The sequence below is a fragment of the Helianthus annuus genome, chromosome 11, assembly GCF_002127325.2.
Source record: "Helianthus annuus cultivar XRQ/B chromosome 11, HanXRQr2.0-SUNRISE, whole genome shotgun sequence".
Lineage (NCBI taxonomy): Eukaryota > Viridiplantae > Streptophyta > Magnoliopsida > Asterales > Asteraceae > Helianthus > Helianthus annuus.
The window spans coordinates 3,509,995-3,537,919 of record NC_035443.2 but is presented as its reverse complement, the minus strand read 5'-3'; the positions used below and the strand labels follow the sequence as shown (position 1 = coordinate 3,537,919).

Here is a 27,925-nt window from a genome sequence, read left to right as displayed (position 1 = left end):
TGGTTAGAACACCAACGTATGAAAGAAGAAGAGAAGCATTGAGCAAGGAAAAATGAATCCTAAGCTTCCTATTTATAGGTAAGCAATACTTCTTACCCCATATAGATCTTCCCCAAGTGTTATCTGCCCGTATACACTATCACACCAATTCATGAATGAGCAAACAATGAAACAATGATCGTTCATAAGTTTCATTAAATTGTAGCAAATCAGCTCAACGTTACCTTGGTTAAGGTTTCCACCAGATGAATCTCCATGACCGTGCCTGCCAGAACCTCCCGTGCCGCCACTGTGTTCAGCACGGTTCGCCTCGTACTGGGCGATGGCTTCAGAAATTCTTTCTTCAAGGAGAGAGTTCCAACTCTTCAGCAGTCCGTGGCATCGGCGGGGGTGGGGGTTGATCTGATCTCTGGGTGTTCACCATTCTCCTGGGAGCCATGTAGGTAGCTGTTCTAGTGAAGTGTGTAATTATTCAAATTGTAAGCCTTTTGTAGCTTCTTTAAGGATTGTTTCCACATCTTATGCAATCTGTTTAGGAGTCAAAGTTCTCTTTCTCAAGCTTTCTTGATATCCCCTAAGTTTTGCAAAATTAATAGTGGCTTGTGGCCTTTGAGTTCTAACAGTTGACGAGGACACCTTGTTAGGAATAATAGCTTTCGAGAAATCAATTGGAGGTTGCGCTTTGCTATAAAATATTTCTTATAATTCCCTAAGCTTTATTTGTGATTTTCATACACTCTCTTCTCACCCCATCCACTAACAGAGATTCTTGAATTAAATTTAGCTTTAATAAGCTCTTCTTTCATCTTGAAAAGTTTGGCAGGCTCCTTGACATTTTTTGTCTTTTTACCGGTTGTTTTCCAGTTGGGAGGTGTGTGATTAGTTAAAGGATATGCCTTCATATTTTCAATACTTTCAATATCTTTTTGTAAAGCTTCCAAGGTGCACCCAACAAACTGCTTTAGGGTGTATTTATACTTGACATGCTATTTTATCCAATCCATGCAATCAACCCTTAACTCTTTTTTGAGTTGAGCATCGTTGATTGTTGTGTCTTTGGAAATCTTGAATGAATATGGACATAATTTGTCTTCAAGGGTAGCCATTTTCAACAACTCTTGTTCCATAAACTTTGCCACAACTACAAGTGGGCAAGAATAGGTAATAAATTAAAGCCTAATTACAAGATGACAAATTATTTATTGTGGATTAGAGAGATAATAAATTAAATTTGTGGCAAAGTTTATGGAACAAGAGTTGTGGCAAAGTTTATGGAACAAAGTTTATGGAACTATTGTGGATTAGAGAGATAATAAGTAAATTGATCATATCTTGACTCACGTCCATAAGCCTACTAGGTCGACATAAGGAACAAATTTAGTAAAAAGAAAGAACTTTTAAATCAAGAAGAACAAACGAAGGTAGAAAGTTACTCGAGGTTTTGGAAAAAAGTAATAAAGACTAGAAAACCTTAAGAACAACTTTAGCAGAAGAAAGCAAACTCTGAGTAAATGGGCAAGAAGCTGGACGAACATCACAAGGCTCAAAGTGTTCATAATTTTTGGTTGCCTTTATATACTCTCGATGAGTTATGTTGATATCCACAATTGGGTCTGGTTTTTCAACATGGGATTTTGGTTTAAACCTCAATTCAAAGCATTTGTTTTGGTTTGAAAGTTTTGACGTGGACTGAACACTTTTTTATTATGAAAATTGAGACTTTTACTTTTTTCAACCGACCAATGAGCATCCCTACTAACAACTCATTGTATATTGCAACACATTTCCCAATAAATATGAAAGTATTAAAGTGTATTTAAAAAATAAAGTTAAATTAAAAAAGCTAGAAAAAAGGTATATGTATCGACTAATACATTTTCTTCCGCATTAACGACAAAGCAACCAAAGGTAACTTATCTCCATTCCAAAGAATTCCATCAACGACAACACTTCTTTCGAACCAAAACTGTCATAACAATTCTTCATCGTTGGTAACTTGCCGGAAGTTGCAAGTTACCCTATCCGTCATAGTTCTCTTATAAATAATAAAGCTCTCCTGAGTTGCGGCGCACTCTTAATTACAACCTGTTGTACCAGTTTAGCCTTCTTAACCTTTAACCTTGAATGACTATAGCAATATCACCAGTGGTAGATTTCTCTAGTGACACTTACTTCATACACATTTTCTTCAGTAGCATATTTAACACTAGACATATATTCATTATCAATGACATATCTTTTAGCAATATCCGACTTAAATTTTGCCGATCCTCAATTCTCAAGTATGTTAAACCTAACCCAGTTTCAAACCGGTTCATGTCGGTCCAGTATTACCCTGTTCCACACTCCCAAATTATTTATAATAATAATGTTTATTTATTATAACACAACACAACACCAAAAAAAAATAGTAAAAAAAACTAAGAATTAAATTATTTATAAATAGTGTTTTAAATATTATAACAATATATATCGTTTTTTAATATTTATATTATCTTCTTTACTTTTTAAGGTGTATAACCTTATGTTAACCAGTATTGGTATCGAAAATACCGGTACGGTTATCGGTACATGAAAGTAAAAACCGACACAAACCTGGTACAGAAAACGCTAAAAGTCGGTATCGAAGTGATTTTAAAAATCTTTTAATTCGAGAAATTCGATACTGCTACCCATTAAATTAAAGTGAACAAAAAAGAATATTAATTACCAAAAAACAATAATAAAAAAAGTTCCAAGAAAAGATGAACAACTACATACATTTTCTTCCCCCCATCATCCCAATTCCTGTGTTCTCTCATCATACAATAACAATACCTTCATTTCAATCTCTTCTCATCCCAAAACTATTCCTTTTTCCCACCCACTTCACTCCGATCCCACTCCCATATTCAACAACCAAACCCCAATTCATTCTCCGTACGATTTCCACGATCTAATGTTTCTTGATTGATTCGGTTTTCACATCGACAACAAAACCATGTTGCCGATTGATTGGCGGTAAAAGGGGATCGATTAATCGATTCAAAGGGTTGTTAATTTGAGATCTGAATGGGTATATTTTGAATTGAAGATTGGGTAATAAGAAGATTGATGGATATGGGTTGTAATGGGGAGGTGGGTCGTCTTGATCCTGAATTGTTGCAGCTGAATGAAGTGTCTTCTTTGGCTATTAAGTCGAATTCTTTCGTTGCGGATAAGTTGTTCGATCAATGGCTTTCGCTTCCTGAATCTACTGCTTTGGTAATTCGTTCTTGTTGTTTGATTCAATGTTTCATGTTCAATGGTTGTTTGTTTTTTTTTTTTTTTTTTTTTTTTTTTTTTTTTTTTCGTGTGTGTTAATAGTAGGGTGATATAATGATGATATGGTGAAATTCAATGCTATAGTTTTTTTTTTTTTTTTTTTTTTTTTTTTTTTTTTTTTTTTTTTTTGAGAATTTAACGGTTCGATTTGGGTGGTTAGTTTGGTTAATGGAAATGTGGTACCCTAGATTGAGTTAGGATATCACTCTAGGTGGTTGAAGACATAGCGCGCTACGTAGCGAAGCGATGTAGTGTCGCTATTAGGGTTATAGCGACTGATAGCGAGAATAGTAACAGTTAATTTTATTTTTTTGATATAAATAGTAATTAGATATAGCTATAAAATTCGAGCAGGGGGTCTCACTGGAAGCAGTCTCTCTATTCCTACGGGGTAGAGGTAAGGCTGTCTACATCTTACCCTCTTCAGACCCTACCTCGCTTTGCTATTGGTGGGATTTACTGGGTATGATGATGATGATGAGATAGCTATAAAATAGCTGGATTATAGGTTTTTGTTAAATATACATGTAAAATAGCGTATAGACCAGGGTATTTTAATATAATATACATATAAAAATTTTCAAAATTCTTTTTCTAGTGCATCACTATTTTTAAAATAGCGGTCGCTATTTGTCGCTATTCACTATGTAGCATACAGGTCCCTTGTCGCTATTCGCTATTAACAACTATGGTTGAAGACGTAAGGTGCTTAAAAATGAGGGCCCGAGCAAGCAAGGTTCACAGAGTAAACATGTTCTAGGCAATTTTTAGATGTTTTAGACTAGTTTTCAGACCAATTTAGATGTTTTTATATATATATATATATATTTTTTTGCAAATTTTGGCCGTTTATTTTTGTTTTCTTGCCCCTATGCGCCTTGATGGACGCAAAGCATTATTGCGCTGTGCGGAACCTGGGCCTTAGACTACATAGGCTACACTTACGGTAGAAGCGTTTGAAATTCTGAGATAAGGAGACACAATTAGAGGTACCCTTTAAGGGGGGGGGGGGGCATTGCTTGTTAAAGCTGCATATCTGCAATTTTGAGTTTTGATCTAACGGATAATAAATATTTGGATAAAGGTAGATTGATTATGATTATCTACTTTAAGAGACTATTATAATTATGCTTAAACTTTGCAAGTAGAAAGTAATAACTATCGAAGAACTTCGCTTTTGTCTTTTATAACTATAATAAATAGGAAACTATTAGTGTTTCTTCACTTACCGAATTCAACAAGATATGCTTTGGGACTTCTTAAATTATTGGTTTTTTGTTATAAAATAAGAAGAGTTAATTACTGTTTCCGTCCCTGTGGTTTGTCAGAAATCACTATTTCAGTCCATTAGTTTAAAAATTGCGATTTCAGTCCCTGTGGTTTCACTTTCGTAACCATGTCAGTCCACCTCGTAACCATTTCAGTCCATGTACTTAACAGAATAATGGATTGAAATGGTTACGAAAGTGAAACCGCAGGGAGTAAAATGGTTACGAAAGTGAAACCACAGGGACTCAAATCGCAATTTTTAAACTAATGGTCTGAAATAGTGATTTTTCACAAACCACATGGACGAAAACAGTAAAATTAGAGTTAATTACTGTTTTCGTCCATGTGGTTTGTCAAAAATCACTATTTCAGTCCATTAGTTTAAAAATTGCGATTTCAGTCCCTGTGGTTTCACTTTCGTAACCATTTCAGTCCACCTCGTAACCATTTCAGTCCCTGTACTAATAGAATAAATGGATTGAAATGGTTACGAAAGTGAAACCACAGGGACTGAAATGGTTACGAAAGTGAAACTACAGGGACTGAAATCGCAATTTATAAACTAATGGACTGAAATAGTGATTTTTGACAAACCACGGGGACGAAAACAGTAATTAACTCCAGTAATTAACTCTAATAAGAACTATATTTTTTTTAATCTTTTAGTTGAAATTAATAACAATATCTATTGGTATTTCTTCTCTTACCTACTCCTATTTCGTCTTTAACTCACTCATGGTTACTTAAATTTTGGATTTGGTCCCTAGCTTTCCAAAAGTACACAGATGGTTCCTGTGGTTTGCACTTTGTAACGCATTTAGTCCCCAACTTTTTCCAAAAGTACATGGATGGTCCCTGTGGTTTGCACTTTGTCACGCATTTAGTCCCTCACTTGGACATGCTAAAACCCTTAGATTTGTTGGCTAGGGACTAAATGCGTTACAAAGGGACCATCGGTGTACTTTACTCTTTTGTTGTTTTAGCATGAATTTTTATCACAAGCAATCAATATTGTTAGGATCCTTTAAACATCTTAATTACACTACTCTTGTAAAATAGACCTCTGCACTATTTAGTATTTACAAGCAAGCATAAGGAGTTAATTACTGTTTTCGTCCCTGTGGTTTGTCAAAAATCACTATTTCAGTCCATTAGTTTAAAAATTGCGATTTCAGTCCCTGTGGTTTCATTTGCGTAACCATTTCAGTCCACCTCGTAACCATTTCAGTCCCTGTACTTACAGAATAAATGGATTGAAATGGTTATGTAAGTGAAACCACAGGGATTGAAATGGTTACGAAAGTGAAACCAGAGGGACTGAAATCGCAATTTCTAAACTAATGGACTGAAATAGTGATTTTTGACAAACCACAGGGACGAAAACAGTAATTTAGTATTACACTCTCTAGCATCCATTTGTGCAAATAGTTTTTTTGTATACAAGATAAAATGTTTATGTTTCTTTTTTTTTTTTTTTTTTTTTTTTTTTTTTTTTGTAAATAGGTGAAGTCTTTGCTAAATAAGGCTAAGGCAGGCGCTTCATTGAATGTAGCTGGAGCAACTTCCAGCCCAAAGTCTGCCGGAAACAACCTTGTGCCTCCACTTTCACCAAGAAGCTCTTCGGGTTCTCCTCGCATAACAAAACAGAGGGGCCCGTCTGTTCTAGGTTCTCCTTTGAAAGTAATTACCGAGCCCATCAAAGAGATAATACCTCAGGTTTGCTACCCCAATTACTAATTCTTGTATGCATTGCGCCATTGCTTTTAGTAGAGGTGGAAAATGAGCGGGTGAGTCGGGTAAATGGGATCGGGTCAAATGGGCAGTTTTTGTCAGGTCAAAATGAGTTGTTTTTTTTTTTTTTTTTTTTTTTTTTTTTTGCAAATCGAAATGTGTCGGGTCAAGCTGTGTTGACTCAAGATACTTTTTGTGCAAGTTCTTTTAAACATCATTATAGATATATATGACTCAAATACTATGCAATTAATATCGGTGATATATCGGGGTCTCCATGTAAAATATCGGTACCTGTATTATCATTGATATTGACCGGTATAACCGATATATCACCCTTAGTTGACCGATATAACCGATGTATCACTGAATTGTTAGTGTTAAATTGCTATATATATAAATTCTGCATGATATTAAAAGTACCGATATCCCATCGATATCTCACTGAGATAACTTGTATCTCAAATATCGATATTTTAACACATTAACTGCGTAGCTCAAATATTATTGCAGAAACTATTTTATTACACTATTAACCCCGTTTTGGTATTTTGACCCCTTTCTTTTTTAACTACTCCCTTCGTTCCAAAGTAAATGTTCACTATAGTCTAGATAAAAGGCACACAGTGTGACGAACGTGCAAGTAATGCATTTTTAAATATGTAGAAAGGTGGACATTTGTTTTCCAGCGGAGGGAGTGATTTTATTTATTTATTTATTTATTTATTTATTTATTTATTTATGAGTAAAATGCACGGATAGTCCGTGTGGTTTGATTAAATTTCACCTTTAGTCCCCAACTTTTCAAAATTACACTCTTAGTCCCTGTGGTTTGACAAGTTGTTACTTGGATAGTCCCCAAAGAGGATGGAGGTTAGTTTTTCTGGTTAAGTGGGTGTGAAATGACAAGGACTATCCGAGTAACAACTTGTCAAACCACAGGGACTATCTGAGTAACAACTTGTCAAACCACAGGGACTATCCGAGTAACCTTCATCCGCTTTAGGGACTATCTGAGTAACAGCTTGTCAAACCACAGGGACTAAGAGTGTAATTCTGAAAAGTTGGGGACTAAAGGTGAAATTTCACCAAACCACAGGGACTATCCGTGCATTATACTCTTTATTTTTTAATCAGGGTCGTCTGACTCCTTATGCATAAAACGTAACACGAATAGACCCGCGGTTTCTTTAATTTATTTGGATTTAACTAAAATAGTTTATATGGTTGCAGTTCTATTTTCAAAATGGACGTCCACCCCCTAACGAACTAAAAGAACGTTGTTTATTTAGAAGTAACCAGTTCTTCTACGGTCATGCCAATGGCCTATCATTGGATGGTGAGTTTTACATTTTCGCTGTGTTTTTTTTTTTTTTTTTTTTTTTTTTTTTTTTTTTTTTACACCATGTAATTATATAGCTAATTTTTAATTTTTGCTTTGAATGAATAGAGTTTAAACCTGTTACGAAGGAAATATGCATGCTGCCATCGTTCTTCTCTACGACTCTTTTTAAAAAGATAGACGTTGGTAATACCGGCGTTGTAACCAAGTGAGTTTCTTACTTAATATTTTCTAACATAAAAAGTTCGTTTTAATCTTACATAATGGTTGATGTATCAACTATATTGTTTCTAGAGTTAATTACTGTTTTCGTCCCTGTGGTTTGTCAAAAATCACTATTTCAGTCCATTAGTTTAAAAATTGCGATTTCAGTCCCTGTGGTTTCACTTTCGTAACCATTTCAGTCCCTGTACTTACAGAATAAATGGATTGAAATGGTTACGAAAGTGAAACCACAGGGACTGAAATGGTTACGAAAGTGAAACCACAGGGACTGAAATCGCAAATTTTAAACTAATGGACTGAAATAGTGATTTTTGACAAACCTCGGGGACGAAAACAGTAATTAACTCTTGTTTCTAATAATATGTTTTCAGGGATGCATTTGTGGATTTTTGGGTCAATAACATGCTGACGAAAGACGTAGCAACTCAGATATTTATGTTATTAAAGCAGCCTGATTTGAGATATTTAACTCAGGTCATTTTTCTTAGTTATTTGGAATTTTAAAAAGAGTTAATAGCCAAAATGGTCCCTGAGGTTTGCTCATTTTTGCTACTTTAGTCCAAAATCCAAAATTTTTAAATCTGGGTCCCTGAAGTTTGCATTTTGTTGCCATTTTAGTCCAAATTTCAAAAACTCCCTTTTTTGACTGTAGCAACCAGCCTATTTTGTCCTTTTGTGCAGGGGTATTTTAGTCACTTTTATGAGTTATTATAACAAACTCATATCAAGAACCCAGAATACCCCTGCACAAAAGAACAAAATAGGCTGTTTGCAACAGTCAAAAAAGGGGGTTTTTGAAATTTGGACTAAAATGGCAACAAAATGCAAACCTCAGGGACCCAAATTTAAAATTTTTGGATTTTGGACTAAAGTGGCAAAAGTGAGCAAACCTCAGGGACCATTTTGGCTATTAACTCTTTTAAAAATGTTACATTTTTTGGTTTAGTAATGTCTGCCAAATATAACATTGACTTTCTTTGAGTTATAAAAACAATAGAGTTAAATACCTTTTTAGTCCCTGTGGTTTGGGCAATTTTTCTAGTTTGGTCCAAAGGTTTGAAACGTTGCCATTTTAGTCCAAATAGTTTCAAACGTTGGCATTTTAGTCCATTGGGTTAACTTCATCCATTTTTTCTGTTAACTAGAAGGGCAATTCAGTCATTTTATATATAATTCTGCTAAATAGAAAGGCAATTCGGCCATATAAAATGACCGAATTGCCCTTCTCGTTAACAGAAAAATGGGATGAAGTTAACCCAGTGGACTAAAATGGCAATGTTTCAAACTATTTGGACTAAAATGGCAACATTTCAAACCTTTGGACTAAACTGGCAAAATCGCCCTAACCACAGGGACTAAACTGGCATTTAACTCAAAACAATAATTGCATATCGTTTGAAAATTAGAGATATATCGACTTTTAAATCAATATGACATGTATCTGTACTTTTTACATATTATCAGGTACTTTATATAGATTATGAGTATAGTAAACAGATGATCCCTGTGGTTTACCAAAAATTTGGATTTGATCCCTAGCTTTTCAAAAGTACACAGATGATCCCTGTGGTTTGCACTTTGTAACGCATTTAGTCCCCAACTTTTGCCAAAAGTACATGGATGGTCCCTGTGGTTTGCACTTTGTAACGCGTTTAGTCCCTAACTCGGACATGCTAAAACCTTAAGATATGTTGGCTGGGGACTAAATACGTTACAAATTGCAAACCACAGGGACTATCCATGTACTTTTGGAAAGCTAGGGACCAAATCCAAAATTTTGGTAAACCACAGGGACCATCCATGTACTTTACTCATAGATTATAGTCTGTATACAGGATATAAGGGCAAAGCTGGTAATATATCAATATACCTTTTTTTAAAGAGTAAACTGCCATTTTGGTCCCTGTGGTTTGGTCACTTTTGCCACTTTAGTCCAAAACTCACACTTTTTGCATCTGGGTCCTGTGGTTTCAGTTTTATTGCCATTTTGGTCCAAAAATGAAATCAGGTCATATTTGTCTTATAAAATCCTGCAATTTTATCATTTTCCTCAGGGGCAAATCAGGTCATATTTGTCTTATAAAATATGGTATTTATTTATAAAAAAGAAATGATCATTTTGCACCTACGGAAAATGACAAAATAGCAGGATTTTATAAGACAAATATGACCTGATTTCATTTTTGGACCAAAATGGCAATAAAACTGAAACCACAGGACCCAGATGCAAAAAGTTTGAGTTTTGAACTAAAGTGGCAAAATTGACCAAACCACAGGGACCAAAATGGCAGTTTACTCTTTTTTAAAAAAAAATCATCAATTAAAAATAACAGTAGCAATGAAGTGAGTTTGTTCTCTTTCCCTCTAGATGTTTAGTTTTCATTACCTTGCTTCTTTTATTGATTGATTGATTTATTTTGTTATATATATATATATATATATATATATATATATATATATATATATATATATAATCTTTTAACCGTAAATTGAGAACTATCATATTAATTTGTTTTCAACTCGGCTATAGGAGGATTTCAAACCGATACTTCGTGAGCTACTGACAACGCATCCAGGATTGGAATTCTTACAGAGCACACCTGAATTTCAAGAGAGATATGGTATATTTTTTTGCTGATTTAAAAAAAAAGTTGTTGATATGGCATCTTAGGCTATGGGGTGTGGGATAAAGCCCCTTTATCATGACACGTCAGCGCCACCTAGGATCCACGTCAGCCAGGGGGCTTTATCACGCCCTCCCTTAACTTGCAGGGTGTGGGATAAAGCCCCGTCATCATTACCTAATTATTTTTTTATTTATATATTTTATTTTTTAAATTAAATGCCAATTTTAATAACTATAAAATTTAAAAAAAAACCCATAATTTCATTAAAAAAATAAAAACATTACAAAGTCATTAGAAAAACATAACGTACTAGAATAATTGTTGATTTATGTTTTTCAACTAATTTGTTAGTGGTATGGGAAAGGTGTAAAGTTTTATCTGTTTATGCATTTTTCTCTATTATCTGTTGAATACAATTATTTGTTTTAAGATATTTTTTATTGTTATTGCCAGCTGAAACGGTAATATACAGAATCTACTACTACGTGAATCGAGCGGGTAACGGTCGTCTTACACTCAAGGAACTCAAACGTGGAAACTTAATTGCTGCAATGCTTCACGCCGATGAAGAAGAGGACATAAACAAAGTTTTAAGGTAATAGTTTATCAAAAAGATATTTATTTTTAGAGTAAACTTCCGTTTTGCTCCCTGTGGTTTGGTCACTTTAACGGTTTTGCTCCAAACCTTTAAAAATAGCCATTTTACTCCCTGATGTTTCGGTTTTTTTGCCAGTTTGCTCCCCGCCTCTAACTCCATCCAAATTGTTTGTTTTTCCATTTTGCTCCCCGCAGGGAGCAAACTGGCAACAAAACCAAAACATCAGGGAGTAAAATGGCTATTTTTAAAGGTTTGGGGCAAAACCGTTAAAGTGACCAAACCACAGAGAGCAAAACGGAAGTTTACTCTAATTTGAGTAATTTTTATTGTTCTAAATCAACTATATTTTTCACATTAAAAGATGAAACTATAAATTTTAACTTCAGGAATATTTATTCATTTTTTTATTTTTATTTTTAATTAGGTTTTTCTCTTATGAGCACTTCTACGTAATATATTGTAAGTTCTGGGAGCTGGACACTGATCATGATTTCTTGATCGATAAAGAGAATCTTATACGATATGGTAACCATGCGCTCACTTACAGAATTGTTGATCGAATATTCTCTCAGGTTTGTAACGTTTATGTGAAGAATTATTATGTTTTTTCATCAATAAAGGTTATGTTTTGTCCCCTCGGCTCGGGTCAAATAAAATAATTAGCTTAAATGAAACGGTTAAACAATTAAATTATAAAAAAATAGTTCAAAAGGAAATGAGTCAAAGGGTCGAGTAAGGTCGAAAGTTCTTGCCCAAATTGTTTAATTACAAAAACATCCTTAATCATTTAATAAAAAAAATATGGTATTATTATTTTATGAGTAAAGGTACATGGACGGTCCCTGTGGTTGACCAAAATTTTGGATTTGGTCCCTAGCTTTCCAAAATTTATCATAGTAACACCGCGCATGTTAAGGGGCAGAATTTTGTGTTTAGCAGGGTAGAGTTTGCTATTCAGAAGGGGGTAGCGGCGCAACTTGTTGCTCGTCTACCTGCCATTAGTCTGTAATCGTCTCTGTTTTTATAATATTATTTACTATTATAAATTGAAAATACATGGATAGTCCCTGTGGTTTGCACTTTGTAACGCATTTAGTCCCCAATTTTTTTTGCCAAAAGTACATCATGGTCCCTGTGGTTTGCACTTTGTAAAGCATTTAATCCCCAATTTTTTTTGCCAAAAGTACATCATGGTCTCTGTGGTATACTGGTCTGCACTTTGTAACGCATTTAGCCCCCAATTTTTGCCAAAAGTACATCATGGTCCCTGTAGTTTGCACCTTGTAACGCAATTAGTCCCTAACTCGGACTTGCTAAAACCTTTAGATTTGTTAGCTGGGGACTTAATGCATTCATTACAAAGTGCAAACCATAGGGACCACCCGTGTACTTTTGAAAAGCTAGGGATCAAATCCAAACCTTAGGTTAACCATACGGACCATCCGTGTACCTTACTCTTATTTTATTTAGAGTTAACAGCTAAAATGGTCCCTTAGGTTTGGTCACTTTTGTCATTTTAGTCCAAAACTCAAACTTTTGAATCTGGGTCCCTGTGGTTTCAATTTTGTTGCCATTTTCATCCAAAATCAAAATCTGGTCAGATTTTTTAGTTAACATCCATTTTTTTGTCTTTTTTCTCCCTTATAATGAAGGGCAAAATGGTCTTTTAACGTTTTATTATAACAAATTAAAAAAATCTGACCATTTTGCCCTTTCATTAAAAGGGAGGAAAAAGACAAAAAAAACTTGATGTTAACTGAAAAATCTGACAAGATTTTGCTTTTGGATGAAAGTGGCAACAAATTTGAAACCACAGGGACCCAGATTCAAAAGATTTGAGTTTTGGACTAAAATGGCAAAAGTGACCAAACCTCAGGGACCATTTTGGCAGTTTACTCTTTTATTTAACAAACTAACTATTTTTTTTAAATGGGTAGAAAGTTATTTGAGATCACCTTAACCGAACCTACCCGACCCGTCCCAACCCAACCCGTTACCTAACCTGCCATTTTTCAACCTGTATGTCTTTTTAATGCTTCAGTTAAATCTCAGGTTCCAAGAAAGTTCACGAGTGAAGTTGAAGGGAAAATGGGATATGAAGATTTTGTTTACTTCATTTTGGCTGAAGAGGATAAGTCATCTGAGCCGAGTCTTGAGTACTGGTATAATCGTAATTTTATCTTTGGAGCATCGCATTAGTTATTATTATAATCCCTATTAGAGTTAATTGCCCGGATGGTCCCTGTGGTTTAACGTTTTTTCACATTTAGTCCCCACCTTTTGAAAATAGCAGGTATGCTCCCTATGGTTTGTTATTTTGTTACTCGGATAGTCCCCTGAGTAGATGTCAGTTAGTTTGGAAATAGCAGGTATGCTCCCTATGGTTTGTCATTTTGTTACTCGGATAGTCCCCTGAGTAAATGTCAGGGGACTATCCGAGTAACAAAAGGACAAACCATAGGGAGCATACCTGCTATTTCCAAAAGGTGGGGACTAAACATGAAAAAACGTGAAACCACAGGGACCATCCGGGCAATTAACTCTATAATAAATGATTCCAAAGAATGCCACGTGTCACAACTAGAATCAGTCTCTCACATTTATCTTTTATACTAATTTGAATTCAAATATTAATTTTTACTTCCTACAATGTAGAAATATACATGTTAAATCATTATATATAATCTCTATCCCTATCTTTATATTATTACTTATTTATTATGCCTTATACCTAAACATAATAATAAAAAAAAATTTAAGGGACACATGGCACAATTCTAGGCAACCTTAATTTTTGTTTTTCGCCTAAACCGTATACCCATTTAACTTACACGCGGATCCTTGCCTGTTTCAAATTTACCCGATTTCCTTTTCAATATTACATTCCGCTTTTTTTCAAATTTAAGAGTTGTGATTCTCATTTTCTTCTTTTGCCTTTTATGATCCCACATATTTAAAATTAGAGTTAATTACTGTTTTCATCCCTGTGGTTTGTCAAAAATCACTATTTCAGTCTATTAGTTTAAAAATTGCGATTTCAATCCCTGTGGTTTCACTTTCGTAACCATTTCAGTCCACCTTGTAACCATTTCAGTACCTGTACTAACAGAATAAATGGATTGAAATGGTTACGAAAGTGAAACCACAGGGACTGAAATGGTTACGAAAGTGAAACCACAGGGACTGAAATCGTAATTTTTAAACTAATGGACTGAAATAGTGATTTTTGACAAACCACAGGGACGAAAACAGCAATTAACTCTTAAAATTATAAAAATAAAACCAAGTTTTACTAATTCAAGCCGTGTATTGCACAGGGTTAAAATGTTCGTTAACAAAAAAGATGAAAACTTGTTTTCAGGTTTAAGTGTATAGATTTAGACGGAAACGGTGTGCTGACAAGGAACGAGTTACAGTTTTTCTATGAAGAGCAGTTACATAGGATGGAATGTATGGCCCAAGAGCCTGTTCTTTTTGAGGACATATTATGTCAGATAGTCGACATGGTTAAACCACAGGTACCCGGCTCGTCTTGGTCTAACGGGTCATACCCGATTGGGTAGTGCGTTAAAATGGGCTCATGTTCAAATGGAGTAATTTTTTGTACGGTCAAAATGGGCTGGGCTAGTGTTATCATTTGTCTTGTTTAATTTTAAGTGCTAGTCATAGTTTCATTCGTAATTACAAATTTACAACAAAAACATACAAATATACATAAAATAACAACGTTTAAACTATAAACATGATTCTTAATTTTATCTTTTAACTTTTGGCATAAAATACCCAATCAGTTTAAGTTATGGAGTAAATTACCATTTAGTCCCTGAGGTTTGACCAAAATTGCCACTTTAGTCCAATAGTTTTTTTCTTTCCATTATAGTCCAAATGGTTTTGTTTTCTGTCATTTTAGTCCCTGAATTTTGTCATTTTTTGCCATTTTCATCGACCACCACCTCCCACCACCCACCCCATCACAACCTTCTATCATCGCCGCCACCTGCCTGCAACGTCATCACCCACCCACCCACCTCACCACCATCACCACCCGCCATTTCCACCACCACCGGCTACTTTTCCGCCACCCACGTCATCAGCCAACACCACCGCCATCATCGTAAAACCAACAACCACCGCCATCATCTTTACTGTAAACCGGCACAACACTATCCCCATACCATCGCACCTGCAAAAAAAGAAAGAAAAATGTGGTTTGACCAAAATTCACCTAAGTTAACTAAATTTTTTTAATGGACTTAGTGGGTTGGATGAAAATGGCAAAAATGAAAAAAGTCAGGGACTAAAATGGCAGAAAACAAAACTATTTGGACTAAAATGGCAAGAAAAAAACTATTTGAACTAAAGTGGCAATTTTGGTCAAACCTCAGGGACTAAAATGGCAATTTACTCTAAGTTATGACATAAACATGTGAAATGGGTCCATCTGCAAGCCATGCAGTTAATGTGGTAAAATATCGGATATCGGTCAAGGACCGGTATTTGAGATATAGGCTATCTCAGTGAGATATCGGTAATTTTAATATCATGCAGAATTTATATATATAGCAATTTAACACTAACAATTCAGTTATATATTGGTGATATATCGGTCAAATATCGCCGATAATATTGGTACCGAATTACTGATATTCTGACCAAATATGATATTTGACACGATATTTTACATGGTGACTGATATTAACTGCATAGTCTGCAAACCTAAAATATATAGCATAAACCGTGTTAGATTTGTGTTCTCATGCTAATGTCGTGTTTTGGTCAGAATTCGATCACCGTTTAAATGGGTTAGCCGTGTCAGCTCGTATATAACCTGAACCTACGTATCTTGTGTTAGCGACTGTCGCTCGTATTTTTTGTTTGACCTGTTCTTCTGTGTAAAAACGCAACCTAAAATTTTGGCGGTTCGTAAAATCATTAGTAAATGGGTCGATATGACTCACTTCTAGTTCTCATATAATTATCACATATATTATTTAATCAAAAAATATTCGACTTACAGGATGAGGCGTATTTTACTTTAAACGACTTGAAAGGAAACAAGCTTTCCGGGAGTTGTTTCAATATCTTATTTAACCTTAATAAGTTCATGGCCTTTGAATCTCGCGACCCGTTTCTCATTCGTCAGGTATCAATCACAAAAGTATTTTTTTTTAAATTAATATTTTGCTAAAATGAATAGGGGGGTAGAAACGTAAATAACTGTTTTGTCGTAAACAGGAGCGTGAGAATCCAACGTTGACCGAGTGGGACCGATTTGCGCATCGCGAATATATAAGGCTTTCGATGGAAGACGATGCGGATGATGCTTCTAATGGAAGTGCAGATGTATGGGATGAGTCTCTTGAGGCGCCCTTTTGACTTCAATTTGGAAAACTACTAATTCAGGTATTTAATTTAATGGAATAAATGTTAAGATGTTATTTTTATAAGGGGGAGACTATTTGTACACTTGGTGTGTAGATAGTCAGCCCAAAAAGGACTTTTTTGTCCTATATGCACACCCAGTAGTGTCGAGCTGCGGTCAAAGCGCGGCGTTTTGGTCCGGTCAATCAGACAAAGACTGACGGGTCTTTTGACCGGACCAAAACGCCGAGCTTTGGCCGCGTTTTGGTTCTGTCAACCAGACACCCGGTCAATCTTTTGTCTGGTTGACAGGACCAAAACGCAGCCAAAGCTCTGCGTTTTGGTCCGGTCAACAGACCCGTCAGACACCCGTCAAGCTCGCGTTTTGGTTCTGTCAACCAGGGACAATCTTTTGTCTGGTTGACAGGACCAAAACGCAGCCAAAGCTCGGCGTTTTGGTCCGGTCAACAGACCCGTCAGACACCAGTCAGTCTTTTGTCTGGTTGACCGGACCAAAACGCCGCGCTTTGGCCACAACTCGACACTACAAGGTGTGCATATAGGACAAAAAAGCCCTTTTTGGTGTGCATATAGGCATTTGGGTGTGCCAATAGGTACACCCTTTTATAAAAGTATACAAAGTTCAGGAATTATAGTCAATGCATTAAATTAATAGCTATGGTGGGCCACAGGTATTTAAGTTCCACCTATGGTGGGCCCGGGTGAGTTTTCCCCTCCAGGTCTCAAGTTCGAGTCTGGGTGACAGGGGTTTCTCGTTGACGGGTTTAAATTGGGGATCTATTATGCGAGGGGGCTCTATAGCACGGACCCGGTTAAGACAACGTATGCTAGACCTCCCGACATTCGCGAATAATTCGCACCTTTCAAAAAAAAAGTCAATGCATTAAATTAATAGCTAAATATTAGTTTTATCACCCCTTAAAATGCAACAATTTCAGAATTGCAATTAATGCAGGTTTTTGATAGAATGTGATTTAATGAAATATATATATATATATTTTTTAAATTAAATTCAATCGAATAATAATTTCAGTCTTTGAATAAAATTTAAAGTTTAAATAGAATAATAATTTCAGTAATTAATAGCTAAATATTAATTCTATCACCCCTTAAAATGCAACAATTTCAGAATTGCAATTAATGCAGGTTTTTGATAGAATGTGATTTAATGAAATATATATATTTTTTAAATTAAGTTCAATCGAATAATAATTTCAGTCTTTTAATAAAATTTAAAATTTAAAGTTTAAATAGAATAATAATTTCAGTCTTTGAATAAAATGATGGGTTTTCTTTTTCGCATAAATTGAAACCAACAGTTGGCCGGGTTGGGCAATTTGAGATTTATACGGTTTGGTTTTGAGGTTTGGCGGTTTAACGGTCCAGCTGACGGTTTGGGACTTGGAACTGGTCATTTATCATTTATTTAATTTTTTAATATGTTATACATGAAGTTATGCATATGTTTAAAATTCATGAACCATAGTCCATATACATCAACAATTTTAATACCAAACTAAAGATTTTGAAAATAAAAAGTAAAAAAAATTTCACTTTGTCCTGTTTGAAAGCACTTATACGCCTGTATACTACTTCTTATACATGCCGGTATACCAATTTTATACGTTCATATACCACTTGTTATGCCTGTATAAAACACGTAAAGTACCATACGCACGTATACATTTTTTATACATGTTATGCCTGTATAAAACACATAAAGTACCATACACACGTAGGGTTGCAAACGAACCAAACGTTCGGCGAACAGTTCGTGAACCGTTCGGCGCGAAGTTCGTTTGTGTTCGTTCGTTTATTAAACAAAAGAACACGAACAAGAAATTTCGTTCGTTTCGTTAAATGAACAAACATGAACAGAGGTCGTGTTTGTTCGTTTATGTTCATGAACGTTCGGTAACGTGTTCGTTTGTGTTCGATAGTTCATTAGTGTTTTTAGTTTTTATATTTATTTAAATACTTCAAAATTCCGACAAATTAAATATCTATTAAATGTCAGTGTATTATATATTCTGTTCATGAACGATTGTTTGTGTTCGTTTGTTTCCATTTTTGTTCATGAACATTAGTTTGTGCTCATTTGTGTTCGTAAACATTCGTTTTTGTTCGTTGCCTAAAATTAACAAACAAACACAAACGAACACGAACAAGTTCATTTCCTTAACAAACGAACACGAACATAAAATCTCGTTCGATAAGTGTTCGTGAACGGTTCGCGAACACATATATTTCTAAACAAACGAACACAAACAAGGTCTTGTCCGTGTTCGTTCAGTTCGTTTGCAGCCCTATACGCACGTATACATTTTTTATACATGTATGCATAGGGGGTTTAACAAGCACATAGGGGTACATTTAGCCATTTAGGCAAAGCCTTTTTGACCTATTTGACCGTATTCTATTTTCTTAATGAGTTAACTGCCATTTTCGTCTTGGTGGTTTGTCCAATTATGCCCGTCCAGGCCAAATTTCATATTTGTGTTATTTCAGTCCCTGACATTCTTGAAACATGCCAGTTCTGTCCAAACAACTAACGTCTGTTAAAACCTGCCGGCATAATTGGACAAACCACTCGGACGAAACTGGCATAAGACCATGTGTAGTGGTTAAGAAAAATAATGCCCCCACCATGGGGCATTATCCGACACGTGGCAGTCCAGTCAGCATGGGGCGTTATTGCAAAAATGGCGTAGTGGGAATAATGCCCCTTCCAATCATTAAAAAAAAAACAAACAAACTAAATGATCATTGGCTGGTCAAACCAACTTCTTCTCCCATTGGCTACACGCAAGAATGAAATGGAGGTATGCAGCGTTTTAATAATAACGCCAAACTCAAATTTCAGAATTTTTTTTTTAAAATAACGCCTAGTGTAATGGGGGGGGGGGGCGTTTTAAGGCGTTTTTTTTCAATTTTTTTTAAAAATCACGCCCCACTACGGGTGGTCTAACAGATGTTAATTTTGGACGGAACTCGCATGTTTCAAGAATGTCAGTGATGGAAATAGTACAAATTTGAAATTTGGCCTGGGCCGACATAATTGGACAAACCACAGGGACGGAAATGGCAGTTGACTCTTTCTTAATTGACCCGTTCGACCCGCTAGAGATAAAACATGACAGGTGGTCATAAACATAGTTTTCTGAATTTACTTTTTTTATGCAGGTGAAATAGAATGCAATTTTTAATTTAAATCAGAAAGCCCAACAGAAAGGCTGTAAAGTTTCTAGAAACTTCCATCGCGTGAAACGAGCAACTGTCAGGCAAGTAAAACCGAGTTCTCAAATTACGCGGTCGATAGAAGTGTTACGTTTTGAACCAAATCGACTCGGGTGATTTTTAACAATTGGATTTTCTGTATGTAATATCTTGTTTGAAGATAATACTTTGTTTTGAGACCAACATCAAAGACAATATGTAACCCACCAATAATAAAAGGATATTTGATCAATTCATTGAATTCGTGGTCAACGGTTGACTTATAGAAGTCAATTGATTAAAGTCAAACAAAAAATAGATGATTTAAAAAGTATACCTTTCAAGTGAAACTAGATAATGACGTCACATTTATGAATTAGTTTTTTTAACGGCAAATGTTACTATTACTTTACACCAATATGCTTTTTAGGTGTTTATATAAATTAGTGTTAATTACGTTACTCGAATACCTTCTAATTAATTTTGTCCGGAGCTTAATTTTTAGGTTATTCGATGTCATTATACATATTTTAGTTACATTTATTTTGTGAAACACTTTGATAAAAATAAATACTAGAGCTTTAAATAAAAGTATAAATCTAAATATTGATGTTCATAGACAGTAAAACACACAAAAAAAAAAAAAAAAAAAAAGTCACTCAACTCACTTTTTTAACTTTTAAGATGAGTTTTACGATTTTAAAGTGTCTTGCCCTTTAAAATAAGATGTATATTGCCCCTTAAAATAAGATGTATATTTTTATACAACATAATTAAGTGTTACTTCAACAAATTTTGATTAATTAATTGAGTACAAGTTATTAATTTACATAATTTTCATATAGATAACTATAGAGATTTAATACAACAAAATTGAGTTTGAAAGACGTTTTAGTTAATAAGAAGAAATTGCGTTATTTGAGGTTTTTCAATAGCATTATAACTTTGATTAAATTAGTAGAGTAGAGCAAGCGTTACCATTCAAAAAAAATATTAAATTACTCTTTAATTTATTATCTTATTATTTGAGGTTTTTTTGGTAATTTTGTATTTAATTATACTTTTTATCTATAAATAATTAAATACAACAACCTTGTGAAACAAACACCTCTATACAAATAAAAATTTCAACTCTTCCCAACAAATTTTACCTATACACCCTTAGTCGAAAAATACTCATGGAATATATCTTCCTTTCAATTTGGAGTTGAAAGATATGGAATTATGGATGGATTGTTAAACATGTAACAATATATGTATAAGAATAATAAGAACCTCTTCAAACCATAAAAACCTTATAACACATCATCCGATTTTCTAATTTGCGGGCATAGACGTTACTGGATTATTGTTGTAAGCTTATAACCTTATGAATTTTATATTTAACGTGTTGCGAAAATATCGTCGCTTATAGTTGTAAACTTGTAACCTTATGAATTAGATGTTACGTGGATTATTGTTGTAAGCTTATAACCTTATGAATTTTATATTTAACAGAGGCAGGTTTAGTGTGTTGGCAGGGGTAGCACGTGCTACCCTTCAACCCCGTCTCCGTATTGTAAAAATACCCATCAACTCCGTCTTTGTAGTGTAAAAAATACCCCTCAACTCCGTCTTCGTTATACAAAGGATACCCCTGATCCTAATTTTTTTTTGATACATCTGAATTTTCAGGCTAGATCCGCCAATGATATTTAACACATTGCGAAAATATCGTATAGTTGTAAACTTGTAACCTTATGAATTTCATATTTAACATGCTGCGAAAATGTCTTCATGAATATATTTTATATGATGAATTATTCTTTACACCTAGTAACGCATGTACATATAGTTTTGAGTAAGGGAAAGGTGTCCTTGGAGAAATGTAAGAAAAAAAATCCATTTTCAAAGAAAAACTATTTTATATACCATGTATGTTACATGGATTTTCTCGAAGTATAAATGGAATTTAGTTGAGTCAGTAAGCTATAGCGGAAATTTCAGTAATTTGTTTTCAAGGCATACTTATGCTTTGTAAAATTAAATGTTATGCTTTTTATTTAACTTCAAAAAAAATTCTAAAATATATTAAACTTGCCTATATTCACAAATTTAAATTATGGGAATTATGAAGTGAAACCCCAAATATATAAGAACTTAGTTATAATTATTTTGGCGTATTTTGGTCAATCCAATTTGACCGGGCGTTTTTTGCCCTATTGATAAAAAAATCTGGATCTGTCACTGACCCTTTAAATAATTATATATATATAAATAATATATATAATTATTATATGTGTGTGTTTGTTATATCTAAAAAATAATACAGCTTTAGTTATCTTGCATCGTTATATTGTAATATGTAATTAGTAACATATTAGTAATAGTTTAAAATTGTTTCTTATGTAGAGTAATAATTAGGGAGCCCAAATTTGAATAACTAATTATATTAAATAAAATTTTATACAAATGTTACTCAAATAGAATTATTCCCAATGTACAAACTGTTTTTTCCAGTTTATCTTGTTATTGTAAGCAGTATATGGATTGTGTGAGTGATAGCCTACTTATCTTGTTATCCTGTTATTAAATATTAACTTATAAAGTTGTTAAGCTACCTATGGATTAAAAATCGTTCAACTAGTTTATTGTTGGATTGGAATAAGTGGCAATGTTCGACTTTGTAATTTGTTGTTTGTTGGGTTCTAGCGCCTTTCTGGTTTTCGGTAATGAAATTCGCCGTTCCCAAAAATAGTAAAAAAAACTTATTATAAACGATTTGTATTAGCCCAAACACCCTGTATGTCATATTTCAAATGACCAAACCATATCTTTAGATAGTGTTTTTTCAAAGTGATTATTCTCACTTAGAATAATTATTTTTTTAACAACAAACTAACATACTCTTGGGTACTAATTTTTTTTTTTACGAGACTAGAAATGACACATGTCAACACGACCTTGTTGGTCCTTGTACTTACTATATGCCTCAACAAGTTAGACACACATCTAAACACCCACTAGTAGAGTGGTTGCTGGTTGGAGCCCAAATATAGTTATTTAACCGTTAAATCTCCCTATAGGTATTACTAATGTCTAATTTTGCGCGTTCTATTTTGTTTAGTCCAGTTGTGTATATCTCTTGATGTTTTTCTACAATCTAAGAAAGGGATATGTAATAGGTGGGATCAACATATCTTGGTGTTTTGTTTTATGAAGGAAAATATAATGTTCATACAAGCTTTCACACAAGTTAATTGTCCATCATATTCATCTTTACTCTTGGTGATTGTTAGGGGGTAGGGATGGTCATCACTTATCACTCACTCGCAACTTCCAATCAAGTTATGCCATGTCATCAAACATTATTCCATCACTAGTGATGGATTTTAGTGGAAATGTCCATCACTCATCACACCCAACAATTTTCCCCACAACCCAACAATTTCCCTCAACTTCCTCAATTTCTTCACGCGCGAAACAATTGACGCGTTATATAATCAACGCGTTATAAAGAAGACCGGCGACAGTGTTTTGTGTTCATCACGCGTTGTTGAACCTCCATAGCGCACCACCCCGTCCCCCCTGTCAAGTAATGATTTATGTTGAATGTGTAATCACGTAATGGGTATTCAAAATCACGTAGTCATATGCTGAATATTCAAAATCACATAATCACGTAATAGACTAATGTGTATTCAAAATCTTGTAATTTTTTAAGGGAACTATAGCAATATGTTGCTCGAATTAAAGAGAATTGTTGATCAGTTCTGCTTAAACATGAGGGAAAACATGAAAACATACCTGTTACGGTAGACAGTGCTGTGGAGAATCCAGTGAGAGATGATGACATCAAGTTCGACATGTTTGTCAATGTGGTCTAGTTCCTCCTTAGGGTGCAAACTGATGATGGTGATGATGAAACCGAAAAAGGGAGTTCGGCTATGGAGAGAGAGGCGAGTTTGATGTTATGAGAATTAGGTTATGTTTTTAATCTTAGAACCTCTACATAAGTCTCCTTATATAAGCACCCAAGAGGAAACCTAATTAGTTAATAAGGGTAATATGGTCCATCAACAATTACCAACTAATTATATAATAGGTTATTATATATTTGATCTATATTATGTAAATGATTATAATGGCTACTAGATTAAATATTAAATCATAATATATTTAATCTTACAAGAATAAAATGCCCGTTAATACGGTTTAATTTTTTTTAAATATTGACTTATGGCAAAGTTATAATAATTAATGGGGGAAGTTGTTTTAAGTAAGAATGGACTAAATTACCCTTCGAACCGATGTCACTTGTCCTTCTCTCCATGTCTCGTAAGCTTCATATGAATTTGTTGTCTTGTATGGGATCCACTCTCTGCATATTAATTATTAATTAAAGGTTAAATGGACGTAAACAATATAATTCGTTGAAAATATAAGAACTACGAGTTTTTAGGACATGTGTGTTGTGTCGGGATTGTCAAATCGAACCAAAATTAGACGTAAAAGCATTGAACCACACACGCACATTGCGGGGTGTTAACTAACAAAATTTAGATCGAAACGTAAAATGTTGTCTTAGAAAAAAGAATAAGCGGAAATGATAAGAAAACCACATAAAAAGACATCGAAATGACGATAAGAAGAATCAATTTTTAACACGTCTGAATAACCAAACTGAATAGTTAAGTAAGCATGTCTAAATGGAAAAAAAAATTAGATTCTATTAAAAAGGAAAAAAAAAACAATTCAACAAAAGAAATGTATTAAAACATGAAGAGATAAAGAAACATGAAAAAAGTAAATATCAATAAAGTATTAGGGGTGTAAATTGCTTTATTACAGTTTATGACTTGTAGTGTTAATTAATAAAAAAACTAGTATTACGCATCCCCGCGTTGCGGCGGGGGCGAACACTACTGCCAGCAACAACCACCGACACTGAAGTTACAGCGTGCTAATGCGAAGAAATTAAACCGAAACGTAAAACATAGAATAAAAGAACTAAGTTGATCTAGGACTTGCGCGTTACGATAAACCTGCATCTATTTTTTTCTGTTTGACAGGTTCATCGTAATCTATATATAATATATCTCATTACCACTATACAAACCATAATGCATACATTACAACAACCATTGCATCAATATGTTGCAAATTATATTTATACAAGATTTTGGCTAAATTAATTAGATTATTATAAATAATAATAATTTACAAATAAACAACACAACTTTAAATGAATCAAACCGACTGAATTTGGTAAGATAATGAAACCATTATTTGATTATGGTACAACCACTTAAGCACAATTTACAACCATACATGCATACAAACATATTGAATTTTGTAAGATAATGAAACCATTATTTGATTACGATACAACAACTTAAGCTCAATTTACAACCATAAATTGCATACAAATGTTAAAAAATAATAGTATATAAATAAGGTACAACAACTTAAGCTCAATTTACAACTACAAATGCATACAAATGTTACAAAATAATAGTATATAAATAAGTAATTAAAGTTTAGGGTTGTATAATAACTTTATAAAGTCAGGCATAGTGATTAAGGTTAAAAGAGCATAATTGTAAAATAGCTACTAAAGGAAAAAAAACTATTTCTAAATATTATTATTATATATAATAGGGTGGAGTTATTGTAAAAAAGACCAAAAGTGTGAGAAATGTAAGAAAAAATCTCAACCATTAGATCTAAATTAATTGAAAAGGGTAAGATTGTAAATGCATTAACAAATTCAAATATGGTAATCCTTGATTTAAGGATTTGGAGAGAGAAAAATATAACCGTCCATAACATTATTCATTTTAATTTTTTTGCATCATTCACAGAATCAGAGCCATGTTCATGACATGGTGTTTTAAAAAAAATTCATAGTTCAATTCATGGTATTTTTACGAAAATAATATAACACCATTCAGTAAACAAAAATATAACACCATTCAGTACACAAAATAACACCATTTAGTACAAGATATAACACCATTCAGTAAACAAAAAATAACACCATTCAGAAACAAAATAACACCATTCAGAAACAAAAAAAAACATCCAGCAAACAAAAAATAACATCATTCAGTAAACAAAAATAACACCATTCAGCACACATATAACACCATTCAATAAATATATAACACCATTCAATAATTATATAACACCATTCAATAACTATATAACACTATAAACAAGATATAACACTACAAATGACTTATAACACTATAAATGACTATAAAACACTATGAATGGTATATAACACCATATTACCATTTTCTAACTCTGTATAACACTACAACCCATCGTTCCAGTGCCGGCGAAGACGTCGATGATTTAGAGCGGCAGAGACGTCGATGATTCAGATCGGCGGAGATGTTCAATCGGCGGAGATCGGCAGAGATGTCAGATCGGCGGAGGAAAATCGATGGAGATCAGAACGGCGGAGATGAGATCGGCGGAGATGTCAACCGGCGGAGGAAGGCGGAGATGTTCAATCGTCGGAGTGTTAGGGTTTTAATTGAAGCAACAGATGGTGATTTGATGATGTTGTTCGTAAAATTCTGAAAGAAGAAAGAGGATCGAAATTGTAGGATTATGATTTGCAGTTTTCTAAATTCTAGTGGATATAAAAGACTATATTACCCCTACAATTTACAAATTAGTCCAAAAAATAAAAAACACATTTTACAATTTGGTCCCTATTATCTCAACCATTAGATCAAAGATCTAATGGCTGAGATTTTTTCTTACCTTTCTCACACTTTAGGCCTTTTTTACAGGATCCTCTACCATATATAGTATAGTATAGTATAGTATAGTTAGTATAGTATAGTATAGTATAGTATAGTATAGTATAGTATAGTATAGTATGTATAGTATAGTATAGTATAGTATAGTATAGTATAGTATAGTATAGTATAGTAGTATAGTATAGTATAGTATAGTATAGTATAGTATAGTATAGTAGTATAGTATAGTATAGTATAGTATAGTATAGTATAGTATAGTATAGTATAGTATAGTATAGTATAGTATAGTATAGTATAGTATAGTATAGTATAGTATGTATAGATAGTATAGTATAGTATAGTATAGTATAGTATAGTATAGTATAGTATAGTATAGTATAGTATAGTATAGTATAGTATAGTATAGTATAGTATAGTATAGTATAGTATAGTATAGTATAGTATAGTATAGTATAGTATAGTATAGTATAGTATAGTATAGTATAGTATAGTATAGTATAGTATAGTATAGTATAGTATAGTATAGTATTGTCGCAACCCCCGATCCCTAATCCCCGGGAACGGGCGACCGCGAGCCAGTTTTGGTGGTATCGCGTTATTGTCTAATTTGGCACTAGAAATTTTCATCAGGACCGTAGTTAGGAAATATTTTATCAGAGTAAACCACCACATTTTATAACATTAAACACATGGGTAAAACCCAAGTTTTTCAGTACACATATCTTCATAGGGATACACCCTATTTTATTTAAGAAAAACATCTATTTCTTTTAGGTAACTTTATTGCCACTTTTCCAAGCCTTCAGTGCTGTCCAGCTGGCTTCTATTTAGCTTTTATATTTTGTTACCTGAAACGCGTTTTAAAAACATTTTGTCAGTGGGAAATACAGGTGAGTAAATCCCAATTTAATCAAGTTGAAATACCAATTATTTTACAGTATTGAGGGCGCATTCGTAATTACATTTGTTTCCAAGATATAACAATTAACATCAGTGGTACTGTCATACTCAACTTGTGGAATGTTACCACGCCAGTAACAAATTTTGTATACAAAACCCCAACATACCCACTATAATTGTATTCTTACAAATACTCAATAACTGCTTAGTATATATTTAATTAAGTGAGGTTTTGTAAAAATATTTAACAAAAGAGGGTTACTCACATTGCTGTTTTAGGGTTTTCAGTAAGGATTTCCTGGGAATAATCTATAAATTACACAAATACACGCGTTTTAGTATAATAACCCAATTTAACATTAGTAATACCCTCCCTGAGACGGCATTCCAACGACCACGTCGGGAAGAACCACGACAGCCGTTATGGAACCCTAGATCAATCGGGCAGAGTATCTAATACGCCTCCAGGGGTCATGATACTTACATCGTAGTAGAACCTCGCTAATTAGGGGGTATAATACCCGCGTATAATAAGCCTACTATCAGAAATTGAGATTGAGAAAGAAATTTTGAACGA

The 27,925-nt window shown here is 33.9% G+C and overlaps 1 protein-coding gene across 1 annotated transcript; it reads left to right on the top strand.

Moving 5' to 3' along the window:
* Positions 1-2,726: 2,726 nt before the first annotated feature.
* LOC110889185 (serine/threonine protein phosphatase 2A regulatory subunit B''beta) lies at positions 2,727-19,955 on the top strand. The gene is made up of 13 exons (XM_022136691.2): positions 2,727-3,243; positions 6,076-6,288; positions 7,537-7,642; positions 7,754-7,853; positions 8,242-8,344; positions 10,401-10,491; positions 10,951-11,092; positions 11,520-11,667; positions 13,148-13,257; positions 14,457-14,613; positions 16,113-16,238; positions 16,331-16,498; positions 19,661-19,955. The coding sequence occupies exons 1-12, from the start codon at positions 3,094-3,096 to the stop codon at positions 16,469-16,471; spliced, it is 1,587 nt and encodes a 528-aa protein (XP_021992383.1). The 5' UTR covers positions 2,727-3,093; the 3' UTR covers positions 16,472-16,498; positions 19,661-19,955.
* The last annotated feature ends 7,970 nt before the right edge of the window (positions 19,956-27,925 follow it).